Below are 14757 nucleotides of genomic sequence, written 5' to 3'. Positions count from 1 at the left end.
GGCGACACGCGCGTGCGAACACCGGTGGACCGACCGTCGGGATATAATGTTCAACCCCGTGCTTCGTTGCCGTGTTCGAGAAATTAGGAACAGTCAGTGAAGGGAACTCCAAGAGCAAACGCTGAAAAACATTCCCTGAAGTCACTAAATTAGCTCGATTCAGGGGCTCGATGGCACAAGTGAAACAGGGTATTGAAGAAAAAGACAGTGCATCGATTAAGCGTCTGTTAGCGACATTGACCAGCAGTCCGTGGGCACAAAGAAAATCGGCGCCCAAAATAGGTACAGAGCTAGCGGCAACAACAAAGTTCCATTGGAAATCCCGACCATGAAAACAAACAGTTACGAACCTTTCCCCGAACGTTGCGATGGGAGAGCCATTAGCCGCAATAAGCTGCGGTCCGCAGCCCGCTGCTAAACTGTCGGCTCCGGATGGCGGAAGGAGGCTCTTCTGGGAGCCGGAGTCGACCAGGAAACGTCTCCCAGAGCGCGAGTCTTCTATGAAGAGCAGTTTTTCTTTGTCGCCAGCGGTCACGGCCGCTACAGCGCGCTGGCGGGGTCCATGTCCCAGGGTCGGAAAAGCACAAGGCGGCAGGCAGCGGTGCGCTCTGGCGCCAAAACGCTGATGGCAGAAACAGAGGTCCCGTCCGTGGTGTCGCTGTGCCGCGGTCTTTGCCGTCAGCGAAGGATCGGAGACGTCGGGGCAGGTCAGTGGGGAAGTGGAAGGCGCCGCTGGCGAAGCTGGAACTAAGTCGTGATCGTGGAAAGTGCGGGTAGCCAGGAGAATACGATCCGCGTCCTCAGCCAGGGAGCGATAATCCTTCGTGCCCAGAAGCGGAGAGTTGGCGAGGCCGGCTCTCACGGCCGCCGGCAGCTGTCGGAGGAATATGTGGGCGAAGAGGAATCCCCCGTCGTCCGGTCCGAGAAAGGATAGCATGTGCTCCATCAGTTTGAGAGCCGTACCGCCACCCAGGCCTGAGAGGGAGAGGAGCTTCTCGGCTCGCTCTGCGTTGGAGAGGGCATAGCGCCGAAGAAGCAGCTCCTTAAGGGCGGCGTACTTCCCTCGGGTGGGTGGGTCCTGGAGGAGAGTCAACGCACGACGGGTGGCTAGCGGGTCGAGAGAAGCCACTACATGGTGATATTTCGTGTCGTCAGCCGAGATGCCACGAAGGGCGAACTGAGCCTCCACGTGCACGAACCACGACGGGGGATCGTGAAGCCAAAAGTCCGGCAGCTCGAGCGCCACAGCAAACGTAGCTGCAGCCGGAGGCAGAGGGCTGGCGGCTGCTGATGCATCCAGAGTGGAGTCGGTGCCACCATCGGACTGCAACATGTTCAAGTCAGGGGTCACTAATGTGGAGGTAAACACAGACGACACGAGAGCTCTCGATTGACACTGCTCGTTTATTACTTATCACCACACAACTGAACACTTTTCCCTCCAAAACACAGCAACAACACTTCCTGAGAACTGGGTGTGAGTGGAGCCCTCCAGTGGTCCACCACAATATCAATAACAATAAAGATCAATAACATGAAACAAGGTTTCATGTCTCCACACGTCAGCATGTGAACTTTACTCTGACTCAGTCTGAGCAGTCAGACGGCATATTTTTAAAGTTAACACATCAGCACACACAGAGCTGAGCCACTCCCACCTGTGCTGAGTTTCAGGTGGAGTCCCGCCTCCTTCCAGGAAGCAGCTCACCTGTGTGTCCGTGTTTAGTGTCCAGGTGTGGAGTGGAGCTTGTTGTTGGTGTGTGAAGAAACTGTAAGTTTGCTTTGTTTCCTCCTTTAACAGTTTGTCTTTAGGAACTTTACTGTTTGTTCAGCTCATGTTCGATTTCTTCACACAACAAACTGTGTGTTTGTATTTCCGGTCTCTCCATTAAAGTCAGTGTGTAATGTTTTCCTGGCTAACATCAGCTGTGTGCAGCTTAGTTCAGCACAAATCTGCCGCTCCATAGTTCACGGTAACGGACTCACAGCTGGACCAACGAGGCCGAGTGTGTCCGCCACTCTGAGCTACGTTCGTGTTTGTGTACTTGTAGTTTGTACTTTGTGAGTTCACTCAGAGCCCACAGAGGACGCAGCGTAAGTGATGACGTCACAGCCCTTTACCTCCTTTACTGTCACTGTGATTAATATTTACACACGAGACACCTGCAGAGCTCTGACGCTAAGCTAGCTACACAGCATGCTAACGCTGAGCTAACGCTAAGAGTTCTTACAGACACGAGTTAAAAAGCTGCTTTTAGTTTGTGATCAGAATCCAGGACTGAGAGCAGCAGCAGAGCTGATGGATGATGAATTACTGGATGGAAGAAGCTTCTCATTAGCAGTGAATCAGTGTGTGTGCAGTTCTCTGCAAACTCAGCAGGAATAATTAGTGTGAAGCTTTAACTCTGCTGATCCTCTTTGAATCATGGATCAGCTGAAATGTTTAAAATGTTGTTCACACGTGTTGGACTGACTGAAGCTTCCAGTCACAGTGAATCAGTGTGTGTCAGTGAATGCATTGTGTGTGCTTCACGGCTCCATCTAGTGGACTGATAGTAGAGCAGCTGATGGCAGCTTCCTCTGCCTCACACTGCTGTCTGACTGCATTCAGCTGACACTGAGATGAAGCAGGAAAGAAGCAGCTAATATTTGGACAGCAGACATGATGGAAAGGAGGATTTCAGTTGATGTGCACATGAATGATTTGTGTTTCCTCTGCAGGTGAAGATAGAAAGTGTGTGTGAGCTGATGTGAATTGAGCAGCATGGATCAGTGTGAGGACAGAGAGGAGGGAGTCCCTCCCTCTAAAACCACTCTGTGTGGGGAACATGAGAGCCAGACCAAAGCTCAGAGGTGAGATGACCATCTCTAACTGTCCATGACTCTTCTCCATGTCACAGCTCAGCACTCACATCACTGCTCCATCATTATTCACAGGAACCCACCTGGACCTCCACCCAGCTCTGTGTCCTTACAGAGTGACCGGTCTGAAGATCGTCCCATTAATTTTAAAGTCCAGCCTGTGTCTGCTGCAGAGAGGTGAGCTGTTAGTAACAAGAACTCTTTGATTAAACTGCTCGATGTTGTTGGATATAAACTGCAGTACAAACACGTCATTCCCTCAGTCCCATTTAAACTGTCTTTTAAAACAAGCCTTTGGTTTTTAAACAACTGAAAACCCACTTCAGCAAACAGGAAGTGATCAGAGCGTCCGTCCACTTCCCGTCAGGCCCTGCAAACATTTCATATTGAAGAAAAGTAGTTGATATCTCACATTTTTACTCCACCACATTCAACCATTTTGACATTTTAGGCCACAGCATGAAACTCTTGTCACATGACTCCTGTTATGTAATAGAGTCATGTGACCACCAGAGAGTGATTTGTATGGATGTGTGTGAAACACAGTCAAATCAATCTGATTCATCAATGGAAACATTTTTGGTGTAAAATGCACCAACACTGAAAACGCTGAAGATAAAAACACAACAAATGAAATATGAACAAATCGAGGCTTTGAATACACGTGTGTGTGTTTGAGACAAAGAGATAAATGATTGTGTGTCTGTCCTATTGTTGCATGAGGATTTTATTGTAGATTTTGTGCGTGTACACTTTTGACCATGAAGGTGTTGAAAGGGCGTAAAACAGTTGGAGGCACAAGAGTAAACACTAGTGCTGTCAGTAGATTAAAAAATGACTAATTAATGTCACAATTTTCTGTCATTAATCGTGATTAATCACAATTACTTGATCAATAGCTGCAATTACATTTTTCAACTTTATATTTAAGCTTGTAACAGACGTTTACACCATATAATGAAGTAAATGCAGAATAAACACAAAGAATGTTAAACGCTTCAATTCAAAGAGACTTTGAATAGTTTTCTTCAGTCTTTAACTCAGCTTCTCTCCTGTAAATACAACTTTGTAACAAACATATATACTAAAAGGTAAGTGTGCACTAACATATGATAATATATAATAAACTGCTGTTAATGAAAATGTTTAATCAGATTCATCACAGGGTTACTGTGGATTAATTTGGATTAATCACGATTAAATATCATTTTTAATGTAAACGAATCAAATTTCATTTCATGAGCAAACAGACTCGAGAGAAAAGGGCAAATTTACACACTTAACATGTTTATTGAATGACTCTGTAAACATTGATTAACCTCCTGAATGAGCCGACCCCCCCAGGGACAGTCCTGCATGCTAATGATGGGCTCTGCATGATTCTGTCAGCCACAAACTCCTCAGCTGATCCTGAATCTGAGCCCATCCGTAAACAATCCTTTTCTTCACAAGTCTGTGGAGGTGGCACTGATCATGCAGCAGTCTAACACACTCTGTCACTCTTCTTCAAGTCTTTGACACGAGGAACCAAAACTATGTTATTAACAATATTAACAGGTCTGCAGTTTGTCCACTTGGCAGTTGTGTCATCAGTGCTTTGCATTATTGTGATATTTTAAGCTGGAAGTGCTTCGGTGAAAAGAAAATTCCTTCTGTCACAATGTGCAGAATACTTCATGTTGGTCGGCTGGTCCGTCTTGTTATTTTTTTAATACTCAAACTTTCCATCGAGAGGTCAGTGTGTGTTTATCATCTTCCATATTGAGCTGATTGGTTCAGCTGCCCGTCACTAACAGATGTGCTGCACATCTGCACGTGTGCAAAGGTAACTCTACTTGGACAAACTGCCCGAAGTGCGATGATAGAAACATTTCAGGGATTTTGAGTCATTCTGCACTCCAGATGTGTCGTGTTAAAGATTTTTATCATGTTAATCATGATAACAGATGAACCCCCTAACCCTAACCCTACATGTTAATTTTGACAGCACTGGTAAATCCTTTTTAATGTTCTTCTGTCAGATCATTGATTAGACTCGACTCCAAATACGAGACTCAGAAAACTCAAATCAAACCAATGAGAAAAGGACTTCTTGGGTTAGAATGAAAACATATGGAAGTCGTCAGGTTTCAAACACTCGATGAATCTACTGCACAGTTACATTCAGGGACCTTTGACCTCCTGAGAGCATTAGTTGATGGTTCATCACAGTTTTACCTTCCAGTGAGTGAATTTATCAGTTTGATGAAGTCTCAAAGTTTCCTCTGAGCTTCTGCAACATCATCACTTCCATCACTGATGAAAGAAAGTTCATAGAAAACAGAAAATATATCTTCAGAATCTGAGAGTCTAAAACTTGACAGACTTGATTCAGATGAAGTTATTTGAGCAGAAACTCCTGGATCTTTATCCTGTGTTGATCTAATCCTTCATGGTTCCTCCACAGAGTGGACCAGCAGAGCTCAGAGGTTCCCAGTGGTCAGTCTGCCCAGCAGCATCAAACACAGCTGGACTCCATATTTATGGTCTGTACATGTACAACAACTGCTGTTACATCTGTGCTGTTCACAGTCATCTCCATGCTGCTCTTTGTAGACCAGTGGATTGCCTGTAGGGCTGAGAACAAAGTACAAATACTTCATTACATAACCTAATTACTGTTTTTAGGTATCTATAGTTTACTTGAGTAGTAACTATTTTTTACTTTTACTCCGTACATTTTTAAACAAATATCTGAACTTTCTACTTCTTAAATGTAGAAACGTCCTCCAAAGAGCTACTTTCTTTTTTCTATTACTTTTAAGTTTAATCAGTACTTCAACTTTTACTGGAGTAGTTTTTAATAGTAGTAGTTGTCCTTCTACTTAAACAAAAGTACGGACTTTGTGTACTTTGCTGATTTTTACAATGATTCAGTTCTGATTCACAAATTCAGTTTTGACTTATTTATCTTGAATTTCACTGTTGAAAGAACCTCTAAACCTTGTAAAGTAAAAACATTTAATTCCAAATGATTTGAGTCTTTCTCTGCAACTACAAACTCAGTGTAAACTACTTTGGTATAAAAACAAAGCTGAGACTTCATCAGAGGTGTAAACATCAGGTTAATGATCCACACTTTGTGTTTACATGTTTTCATGATTACATGATTTCACTCTGATTGGTTCATTCATAAAGTATTCTGTTCCAGCTGCTGGAGGACAACATCATCACTTTTTTGAACGAGCTGAAGAAGATCCAGAAGGTTCTGAGTCCAGATTACCCAGAATGCTTAGAGAGTCAGAGGGAGGATGAGGAGGAGAGGAGCAGCAGAGAGGCACTTGTGACAATCACAGTGAACTTCCTGAGGAGACTGAAGCAGGAGGAGCTGGCTGAGCGTCTCTATTGCAGTAAGAGCATTTCTGTAAGCGTTTAAGCTGATTGATGACTACAACAGTCATTAAACAACCACTGTTGTCCTACTGGGAGACTTCAACGCTCATGTGGGCAATGACAGTGAGCCCTGGAGGGGCGTGATTGGGAGGAACGGCCTCCTGGATCTGAATCCGTGTGGTGTTTTGTTTTTGGACTTCTGTGCAAATCACAGTTTGTCCTTAATGAACAGCATGTTTGAACATAAGGGTCCATAAGTGCACGTGGCACCAGGACGCCGCAGGATGCTGGACAAACCTGGCACAACTAAACGTGCATGTGAACGCCTCACAGAGGCCCTGGTCTGCAAGACCTTCAACAAACACCTCTGGCAGAGCTTCAGCTGCAGTCTGAGGGAGACTGGTACTCTACTTGCACTGTGTATAGTGCGGGTGGAGAATATTGTCGGGCGGTGGAAGGAATGCTTTGAGGACTTCCTTAATCCCACTGGCTTCGTCCTCCTGTAGAAGAAGCAGAGTCTGTGGATGAGGGGACGACTTACCTGTCTCCGGGGGCGAGGTCCCTAAGAGAGATAAATGACTCCTTGTTTGGTACACTGTAAACCCGAATAGGTTCAGTGAACTCAACATTCATGAGGAAACTGATTACATAATAATTTTTTAAGTTAACTTACTTAAAAACGATAAGTTCACTGTAACTTAAAAAATATAACCTGAATAAGATCAAAGAATTAAACTACCTCCAACCTGTAACTTAGTATTTAAGTAACTTACAAAGTTTAATTTCACTAAACTTGTATATTTTACTTTATTTGAACTTTATTTCATTACTTTACTAACTTAAATATTATAACTTATATAAACTCTAATTACCCATTAAACCGCACGCTAAGTGTAACCCTTCAAATTCAAATTTTATTTGTCACATACAGTCATACACAGTACGATATGCAGTGAAATGCTTACACAACTGCTCGTGACCTAAAGAAAAAAAGAAAAGGCTATGAATAAGATAGGAAATAAATATGAAAATTAAAAAGGGGTAAATTTAACTAGGAAGGAATAAATAAAATAAAATATAAAAATTAAAGTTAAAAATGAAATAACTGTACAACAAAATACACAATACACAGTATAGAAATATATAAGAATGTATGAAGAATATAAATATATATATATATATACAATAACAACAGCAAAAAGTATTTTTGTACAAGTATTAAATGGAAATGAGGAATATAAAGTCCAGTGTTGTGCAATCCCCATTATTTAGTGTCTTGTGCAGTGCAAATATGCTTAAAGTGGTTTAAGTGATGAAGTGTAAACAATGTCCAGAATGTCCAGTGTGTGTGTAAGAACTATATGTGTGGGTCAGTACTGTGTGATGGTGTGATTGGGAGACCGTATCGCCTGCGGGAAGAAGCTCCTCCTCAGTCTCTCTGTGTTGGTCTTCAGGGAGCGGAATCGCTTTCCTGACCTCAGCAGAGAGAACAGTCTGTTGTTGGGGTGGCTGAGGTCCTTCACGATCTTCCTGGCCTTGGTCCAGCACCGCCTGCTGTAGATTGAGTGCAAGTCAGGGAGCTCGGAGCGGATGGTGTGCAACCCTCTGTAGAGCTCGTCTGTCCTGCATGGTGCTGTTCCCGAACCAGGTTGAGATGTTTCCCGTCAGGATGCTCTCTATGGTGCAGGAGTAAAAGTTCCTGAGCACCTTGGAGGGCAGTCGGAAGTCTCTCAAGCGTCTGAGGTGGTAGAGACGCTGTCGGGCCTTTTTCACCACGGTGTTGATGTGACAGGACCATGACAGGTCCTGCGTGATGTGAACTCTGAGGTATTTGAAGCTGTCCACTCTCTCCACTGGGCACTCGTTGATGACGGGGGTCTGGTAGTTCCTAGTAGGCCATCTCATTGTTGTCAGAGATCAGACCCACCACGACGGTGTCGTCAGCAAAGTTGATGATGGTGGTGGAGCTGGTAGTTGCCACACAGTCATATGTGTACAAAGAGTACAGCAGGGGGCTCAGAACACACCCCTGGGGGGCTCCAGTGCTGAGAGTGGTGGAGGCTGAGACATGTCCATCCTTACTGCCTGTGGTCTGCCAGTTAGGAAGTTGGAGATCCACTGACGCATAGATGAGCTGAGTCCCAGATGCTCCAGCTTGGTGGTGAGTGTGGAGGGAATTATGGTATTAAATGCAGAGCTGTAGTTGATGAAGAGCATTTTAACATAATTCCCCCTTCTAGTGTCCAAGTGAGTAAGTGATGTGTGGAGGAGATGAGAGATGGCATCGTCTGTGGAACGATTTGGACGGTAAGCGAACTGTAGTGGGTCCAGTGTTTCTGGTAGTGAAGAAATGATGAAGTCTCTGACCAGACGTTCAAAGCACTTCATCACTACTGAGGTGAGGGCTACAGGGCGATAGTCATTGAGAGAAGCAGGGTGGGGTTTCTTTGGGACAGGAACAATGATGGACTCCTTGAAGCATGTGGAGATCACCGACAGAGATAAAGAGATGTATATTCATAGACAGGGTCTTTCTGTAAAGAAAAAAAAGCTGAGACAGAATTGCAATTGCAAGTTTATTTATAACGACCTGCACAAAACTTTACATGCTTCTGCATTTGAACATGTTTTTAGTGCTTATTGTACAACTTGTACAGTGAAAATTTTAAACAATATAGTGCTTCAGCCTTTTCTTTGGCTCTCTCTTTTAAAAATAATTTTGGAAACAACATAAATGTATCAGCCTGATGCTGTTATAAAACTAATAAAAGGCATTTTTATAAACATTTAAACAAAATAAATAGTCTCAGTCTACTCTTTAACTTTTCCCTTAAACTTCAACATAAATAGTATTTTTTATAACAAATACTATAGTGCATCAGTTTTTTCTCCAGTTGTTCCTTTTTAAAACTTTTAAAAATAGAAACATTTAAAACAAAAAAAATATGTATGAGCATTTTCTTACACGTTTTCATTATAAGACTAAGTTAAATAGAATACACCCACCATATAAAAAAAGCTATCTAGAGGCATGTTTGTCTCAGTCTGTCTCAGGCTATGGGGAACAGATAGCAGCAGATGTCCTAAACCTACAGAACTTTGTATGAAACTTTACTACAGTTTAGTGCAACTAGTCATGCGAGCCATCAACTTCAGTGGAACAGTTTGAATTTTGCCAGCAGTATAGTGCCAGCACCTGTACCTGCTACTCTGGCAGTAAAAGATTGTTTTTGAGGCGAAGAAGACATGGTTTCAACTGTTTACCATCCTCAAGGCCCATCAGTAGTTTCTGGATGAATGTGTTAACCAGGTTTTTTGGATAGTCCAGATGCAAGACATACAACAATCGGAACAACAAGACAAATGCATCAGCCCACTTGGGAATGTCACCTACCACAAGCTCATCTTCCACTACAGCTGCTGCACTGACCACAACAATATTAAAATACAATAAAAAAAAGAAACTTACCTCGGAGCTTGGCGATAACTGTGTTTAATGCTCAAATCCCACTTCAAGCTGTTCGAACGAAAAGAAAAACCACAACTCACGTTACCATGAGACAGCTAGCTTAGCCCACATTTACACCGCGGCGGTTATTAGGTTAATCTGTAAAACATATTTCGCTAAAACGTAACCATTACCATATCACAAAGCTTATGGTGAAAATAAGTAAACCACTGGCAATAATAATTCCCAACAACTGGTACGTGGCTTGCATTAAAATAGTGAGCAGTTAGCTCCAAAATGTGCGCCGACTCTTCGACAAAAAACTTCAGTTTTTCAACCGAAATGACTCAACACGGACGCAACATTCGTCTGGTAACAATCGACAGCAGCTCAAAGAATAAAAAAACAAACAGAAAACGTTGTCTTTCATTTTACTTACATATCCTCTTGCTTTGCTTTTCTTCACTTCGCTTCGCTTCAGACCTCTGCCATCTTGAAAACTTTTCAGAGTATGTAGTTCAGGTTCACGAACGTATGCCATGATGTCATCAAGTCTCTTAACTTAATAACTTTGACACGAAGGTTTTATTTACTCATAACGTTCTATTCTAATAAAGATCCCTTAAGTAAAAGTTGAATCTGCTTATAATTTTTACGGTGTTTTGACCGGCACCTCCAAATCTGGGGCCATGGTCCTTAGCCGGAAAAGGGTTGAGTGCTCACTCCTGGACAAGAATGAGTTCCTGCCCTAAGTGGAGTTCAAGTATCTTGGGGCCTTGTTAACAAGTGACGGGAGAACAGACGGATTGGTGGTACTGCTGCTGCAGTGATGCGGACGCTGTACCAGTCCGTCATGGTGAAGAGAGAACTGAGTTTAAAAGCAAAAGTCTCACTTGTCGATCTACATCGCTAACCTCACTCATAGTCATGTTGTTAGTGACCAAAAGAGCAAGTTTGCAGATACAAGCGGTGGAAATGGGCTTCCTCTGAAGGGCTGCTGGCTTCTGCCTTAGTAATAGGGTGAGAGGTTCGGCCACCTGGGATGGCCTCAGAGTTGAGCCGCTGCTCCTCCACATCGAAAGGAGCCAGTTGAGGTCGTTTGGGTATGACAAGGATGCCTCCTGGGCACCTACTAAGTGAGGTGTTCTGGGCATGTCCCACCGAGGCAGACCCAGGACCAGCTGGAAAGATTATATCTTTTGGCTTCTCTGGGAACACCTTGATGTTCCCCCAGACAAGCTGGAGGAAGTGGTCATGAAGAGGGTTGTCTGAGCTTCTCTACGTAGGCTGCTGCCTCCTTGACCGGCCCTGGATAAGCGGAAAAATATAAATGGATGAATGGATGACTAGAACATTTGTTATTGTCTTAAGAGATGGAACAACATGTAACCAAATATTCATGCTTTAAAGAAATGAGACGTAATATTTTGCATTCTTTTTCCAGAACATTTTCCTACGGTATGTCAACGTAACCTTAAGTCTGCACTGAAGAAGAAGTTCCAGTGTGTGTTTGAGGGCATCGCTAAAGCAGGAAACCCAACTCTTCTGAATCAGATCTACACAGAGCTTTACATCACAGAGGGAGGGACTGCAGAGGTCAATGATGAACATGAGGTCAGACAGATTGAAACAGCATCCAGGACCAAACCAGACAGACCAGAAACAACAATCAGACAAGAAGACATCTTTAAAACCTCACCTGGAAGAGATGAACCAATCAGAACAGTGCTGACAAAGGGAGTGGCTGGCATTGGGAAAACAGTTTTAACACAGAAATACACCCTGGACTGGGCTGAAGGCAAAGCCAACCAGGACTTCCAGTTCATGTTTCCATTTACTTTCAGAGAGCTGAATGTGCTGAAAGAGGAAGAGTTCAGCTTGGTGGGACTTGTTCATCACTTCTTTACTGAAACCAAAGAAGCAGAAATCTGCAGCTTTGAAGACTTCCAGGTTGTGTTCATCTTTGATGGTCTGGATGAGTGTCGACTTCCTCTGGACTTCCACAAAACTACAATCCTAACTGACCCTAGAGAGTCCACCTCAGTGGATGTGCTGCTGATAAACCTCGTCAGGGGGAAACTGCTTCCCTCTACTCGCCTCTGGATAACCACACGACCTGCAGCAGCCAATCACATCCCTCCTGACTGTGTCGACATGGTGACAGAGGTCAGAGGGTTCACTGACCCACAGAAGGAGGAGTACTTCAGGAAGAGATTCAGAGATGAGGAGCAGGCCAGCAGGATCATCTCCCACATCAAGACATCACGAAGCCTCCACATCATGTGCCACATCCCAGTCTTCTGCTGGATCACTGCTACAGTTCTGGAGGATGTGCTGGAAACCAGAGAGGGAGGAGAGCTGCCCAAGACCCTGACTGAGATGTACATCCACTTCCTGGTGGTTCAGGCCAAAGTGAAGAAGGTCAAGTATGATGGAGGAGCTGAGACAGATCCACACTGGAGTCCAGAGAGCAGGAAGATGATGGAGTCTCTGGGAAAACTGGCTTTTGATCAGCTGCAGAAAGGAAACCTGATCTTCTATGAATCAGACCTGACAGAGTGTGGCATCGATATCAGAGCAGCCTCAGTGTACTCAGGAGTGTTCACACAGATCTTTAAAGAGGAGAGAGGACTGTACCAGGACAAGGTGTTCTGCTTCATCCATCTGAGTGTTCAGGAGTTTCTGGCTGCTCTTCATGTCCATCTGACCTTCATCAACTCTGGAAAAACTCTGCTGGAAGAACAACAAACAACCTCCACAAACACAAGAGAATCTGCAGAGAAACACTTCTACCAGAGTGCTGTGAACAAGGCCTTACAGAGTCCAAATGGACACCTGGACTTGTTCCTCCGCTTCCTCCTGGGTCTTTCACTGCAGACCACTCAGACTCTGTTACGAACCCTGATGTCACAGACAGGAAGTATCTCAGGAATCACTCTAGCAACAGTCCAGTACATCAAGACGAAGCTCAGTAAGAATCTGTCTGCAGAGAAAAGCATCAATCTGATCCACTGTCTGACTGAACTGAATGATCGTTCTCTAGTGGAGGAGATCCAACAATACAGGACTTCAGGAAGTCTCTCCACAGGTAAACTGTCTCCTGCTCAGTGCTCAGCTCTGACCTTCATCTTACTGTCATCAGAAGAAGAATTGGATGAGTTTGACTTCAAGAAATACTCTGCTTCAGAGGAGGCTCTTCTGAGAATGCTGCCAGTGGTCAAAGCCTCCAACAAAGCTCTGTAAGTAAACATGTTGTCATCACTTCATTGTTAAAATCATGGGAAATAAATCAGAAATGCTGAGTTCAAAGAGCACTGTAACATTGTTTTTTAAAATAGTGAATTAAATGATCATCAGTCACTCAGTAAATATATGGTAGTTTTAATGTTTCACTCCAGCCTAAAACACACTTTGTTCTGTAACTCTTATCAAAGGACAATCCAGACCCAGCCTATAAGAACATGAGCTCTGATGCTTCAGCCCCTCTGACAGGTTTATTATCCTCAGCTTGTTCACTTGTCTCCAACTCCAGGAGTTTGGTTGTTTTATTCTAAAGCACAAACTTCACCTACACCTCACCTACATCTTTTTCTGATGTTCGTAATTTAAGTTCAAGTTTGTATCTCAATTTCAGTGCACACTCTCCCTTTTTAAATATAAATCTCTGCTGTGCTGTCATGTTTTCATCCCGTATGGAGGGAGAACTTCAGTCTTCATTACTGAAATTGCCACTAAGGTCGTGTTTCTTGTCAGTAACCATATGTAACTGTAAGGCTTCCATAAACAGTGTTCCCACAGAATTACAGTGGGTTCACTCTGGTTCCTCTACAGTTTCCTCCCACTGCCCACAGACATGCAGTTAGGTTACCTGGTGATCTAAACTTCATGCAGGTGTGAGTGAGAATGGTTGTCTGTACATCTGTGGGCTTAGTGGAAGAGACTGGATGGATCTCTGCTTTGTCTTTGATATATCCTGACAGCAAACATTCTCCATGAAGTCTGCATTTCAGCTCATCTCCTTTATACGCACATTTAACAGGAAGAGTTTTATACAGCTAGTGTTTAAAATCCAGTGTTACTCACAATACACAGGTAATGAGCATAATGATTATTGAATTACTAAAATTTTCTAAAATAATTGTTTTAGTTAATATTGTATGATAGTGTACACAGAATTGTTAGCTCAGTAGGTAGAGTGGTCGCCCCATGATCATAAGGTCAGGGGTTGAATCCACCGAATAGCTACCTTGTAGTACCCCTGAGCAAGGTACCATCAAGGTACCAATCGTGTGCACTGGATTGGTAGTACTCATAGGTTTAAAATAAAATTTAAAAAAAAAAAGGTTCAACATATAAACAAATTTAATTTAATCACATATATTGTTTGTTTTTTTTGTTTTGTTTTTTCCCCCTTTCTCTCTCAGACTGAGCAGCTGTAACGTCTCAGAGGAAGGCTGTGAAAATTTGTTGTCAGTTGTAAGCTCCCAGACCTGTAGTCTGAGAGAACTGGACCTGAGTACGAACAGCTTGAAGGCTTCAGCAGTAAAGCTTCTGTCTGCTGCAGTGGAGAGTCCACACGCCAAACTGAATGTTCTGAGGTCAGATCATTTTGTATTCTGTTTAGTTCTGTTTGTTTATGTGTTTGATGTTTGTTTGTTATCTTTATCCACTTATCCTTGTTTCACAGCATTTTTATTCATTTCCAGGTTAAAGTGAAGTTTCACTAACCTGCTCAGCACAAGACAATAAGCTATTGCACCCTGATTACACTTTAACAACAATCTTTATTCATGTTTTTATCTTCAGACTTAACATCTGTGAGCTCTCAGAGGAAAGCTGTGAAGCTCTGTCCTCAGTTCTCAGCTCACAGTTCTCTAGTCTGACAGAGCTGGACCTGAGTATCAGAAAAATGCAGGATTCAGGAGTGAAGCTTCTGTCTGTTGGACTACAACGTTTAAACTGTAAACTGAATACTCTGAGGTCAGATCATAAAACATTTTGTTTTTAGAATTATTAATTAAAGTTCATCCATATGATGTTGTATCTTAGTATGTTTATGTTTCCTTTAAAAATAG

General features: G+C 43.2%; 1 protein-coding gene across 1 annotated transcript in view; it reads left to right on the top strand.

Annotated features, from left to right (window-relative positions):
* The first annotated feature begins 1612 nt into the window (after positions 1–1612).
* Positions 1613–14757, top strand: part of LOC148098656 (uncharacterized) — a 31327-nt gene continuing 18182 nt past the window's right edge. Inside the window, exons 1-9 of the mRNA XM_087851403.1 lie at positions 1613–1771; positions 2722–2853; positions 2938–3039; positions 5309–5387; positions 6053–6251; positions 11127–11536; positions 12596–12921; positions 14107–14280; positions 14489–14662. Of these exons, the coding sequence (XP_087707529.1) occupies positions 2765–2853; positions 2938–3039; positions 5309–5387; positions 6053–6251; positions 11127–11536; positions 12596–12921; positions 14107–14280; positions 14489–14662 (1553 nt within the window). The 5' untranslated portion in view covers positions 1613–1771; positions 2722–2764. The remainder of the gene's footprint in view (positions 1772–2721; positions 2854–2937; positions 3040–5308; positions 5388–6052; positions 6252–11126; positions 11537–12595; positions 12922–14106; positions 14281–14488; positions 14663–14757) is intronic.

This window comes from Neolamprologus brichardi, chromosome 14 (assembly GCF_056152115.1).
Source record: "Neolamprologus brichardi isolate AB-2024 chromosome 14, ASM5615211v1, whole genome shotgun sequence".
NCBI lineage: Eukaryota > Metazoa > Chordata > Actinopteri > Cichliformes > Cichlidae > Neolamprologus > Neolamprologus brichardi.
Note: the sequence above shows the minus strand (reverse complement) of the source record. Positions and strands in the feature narration are given on the sequence as shown.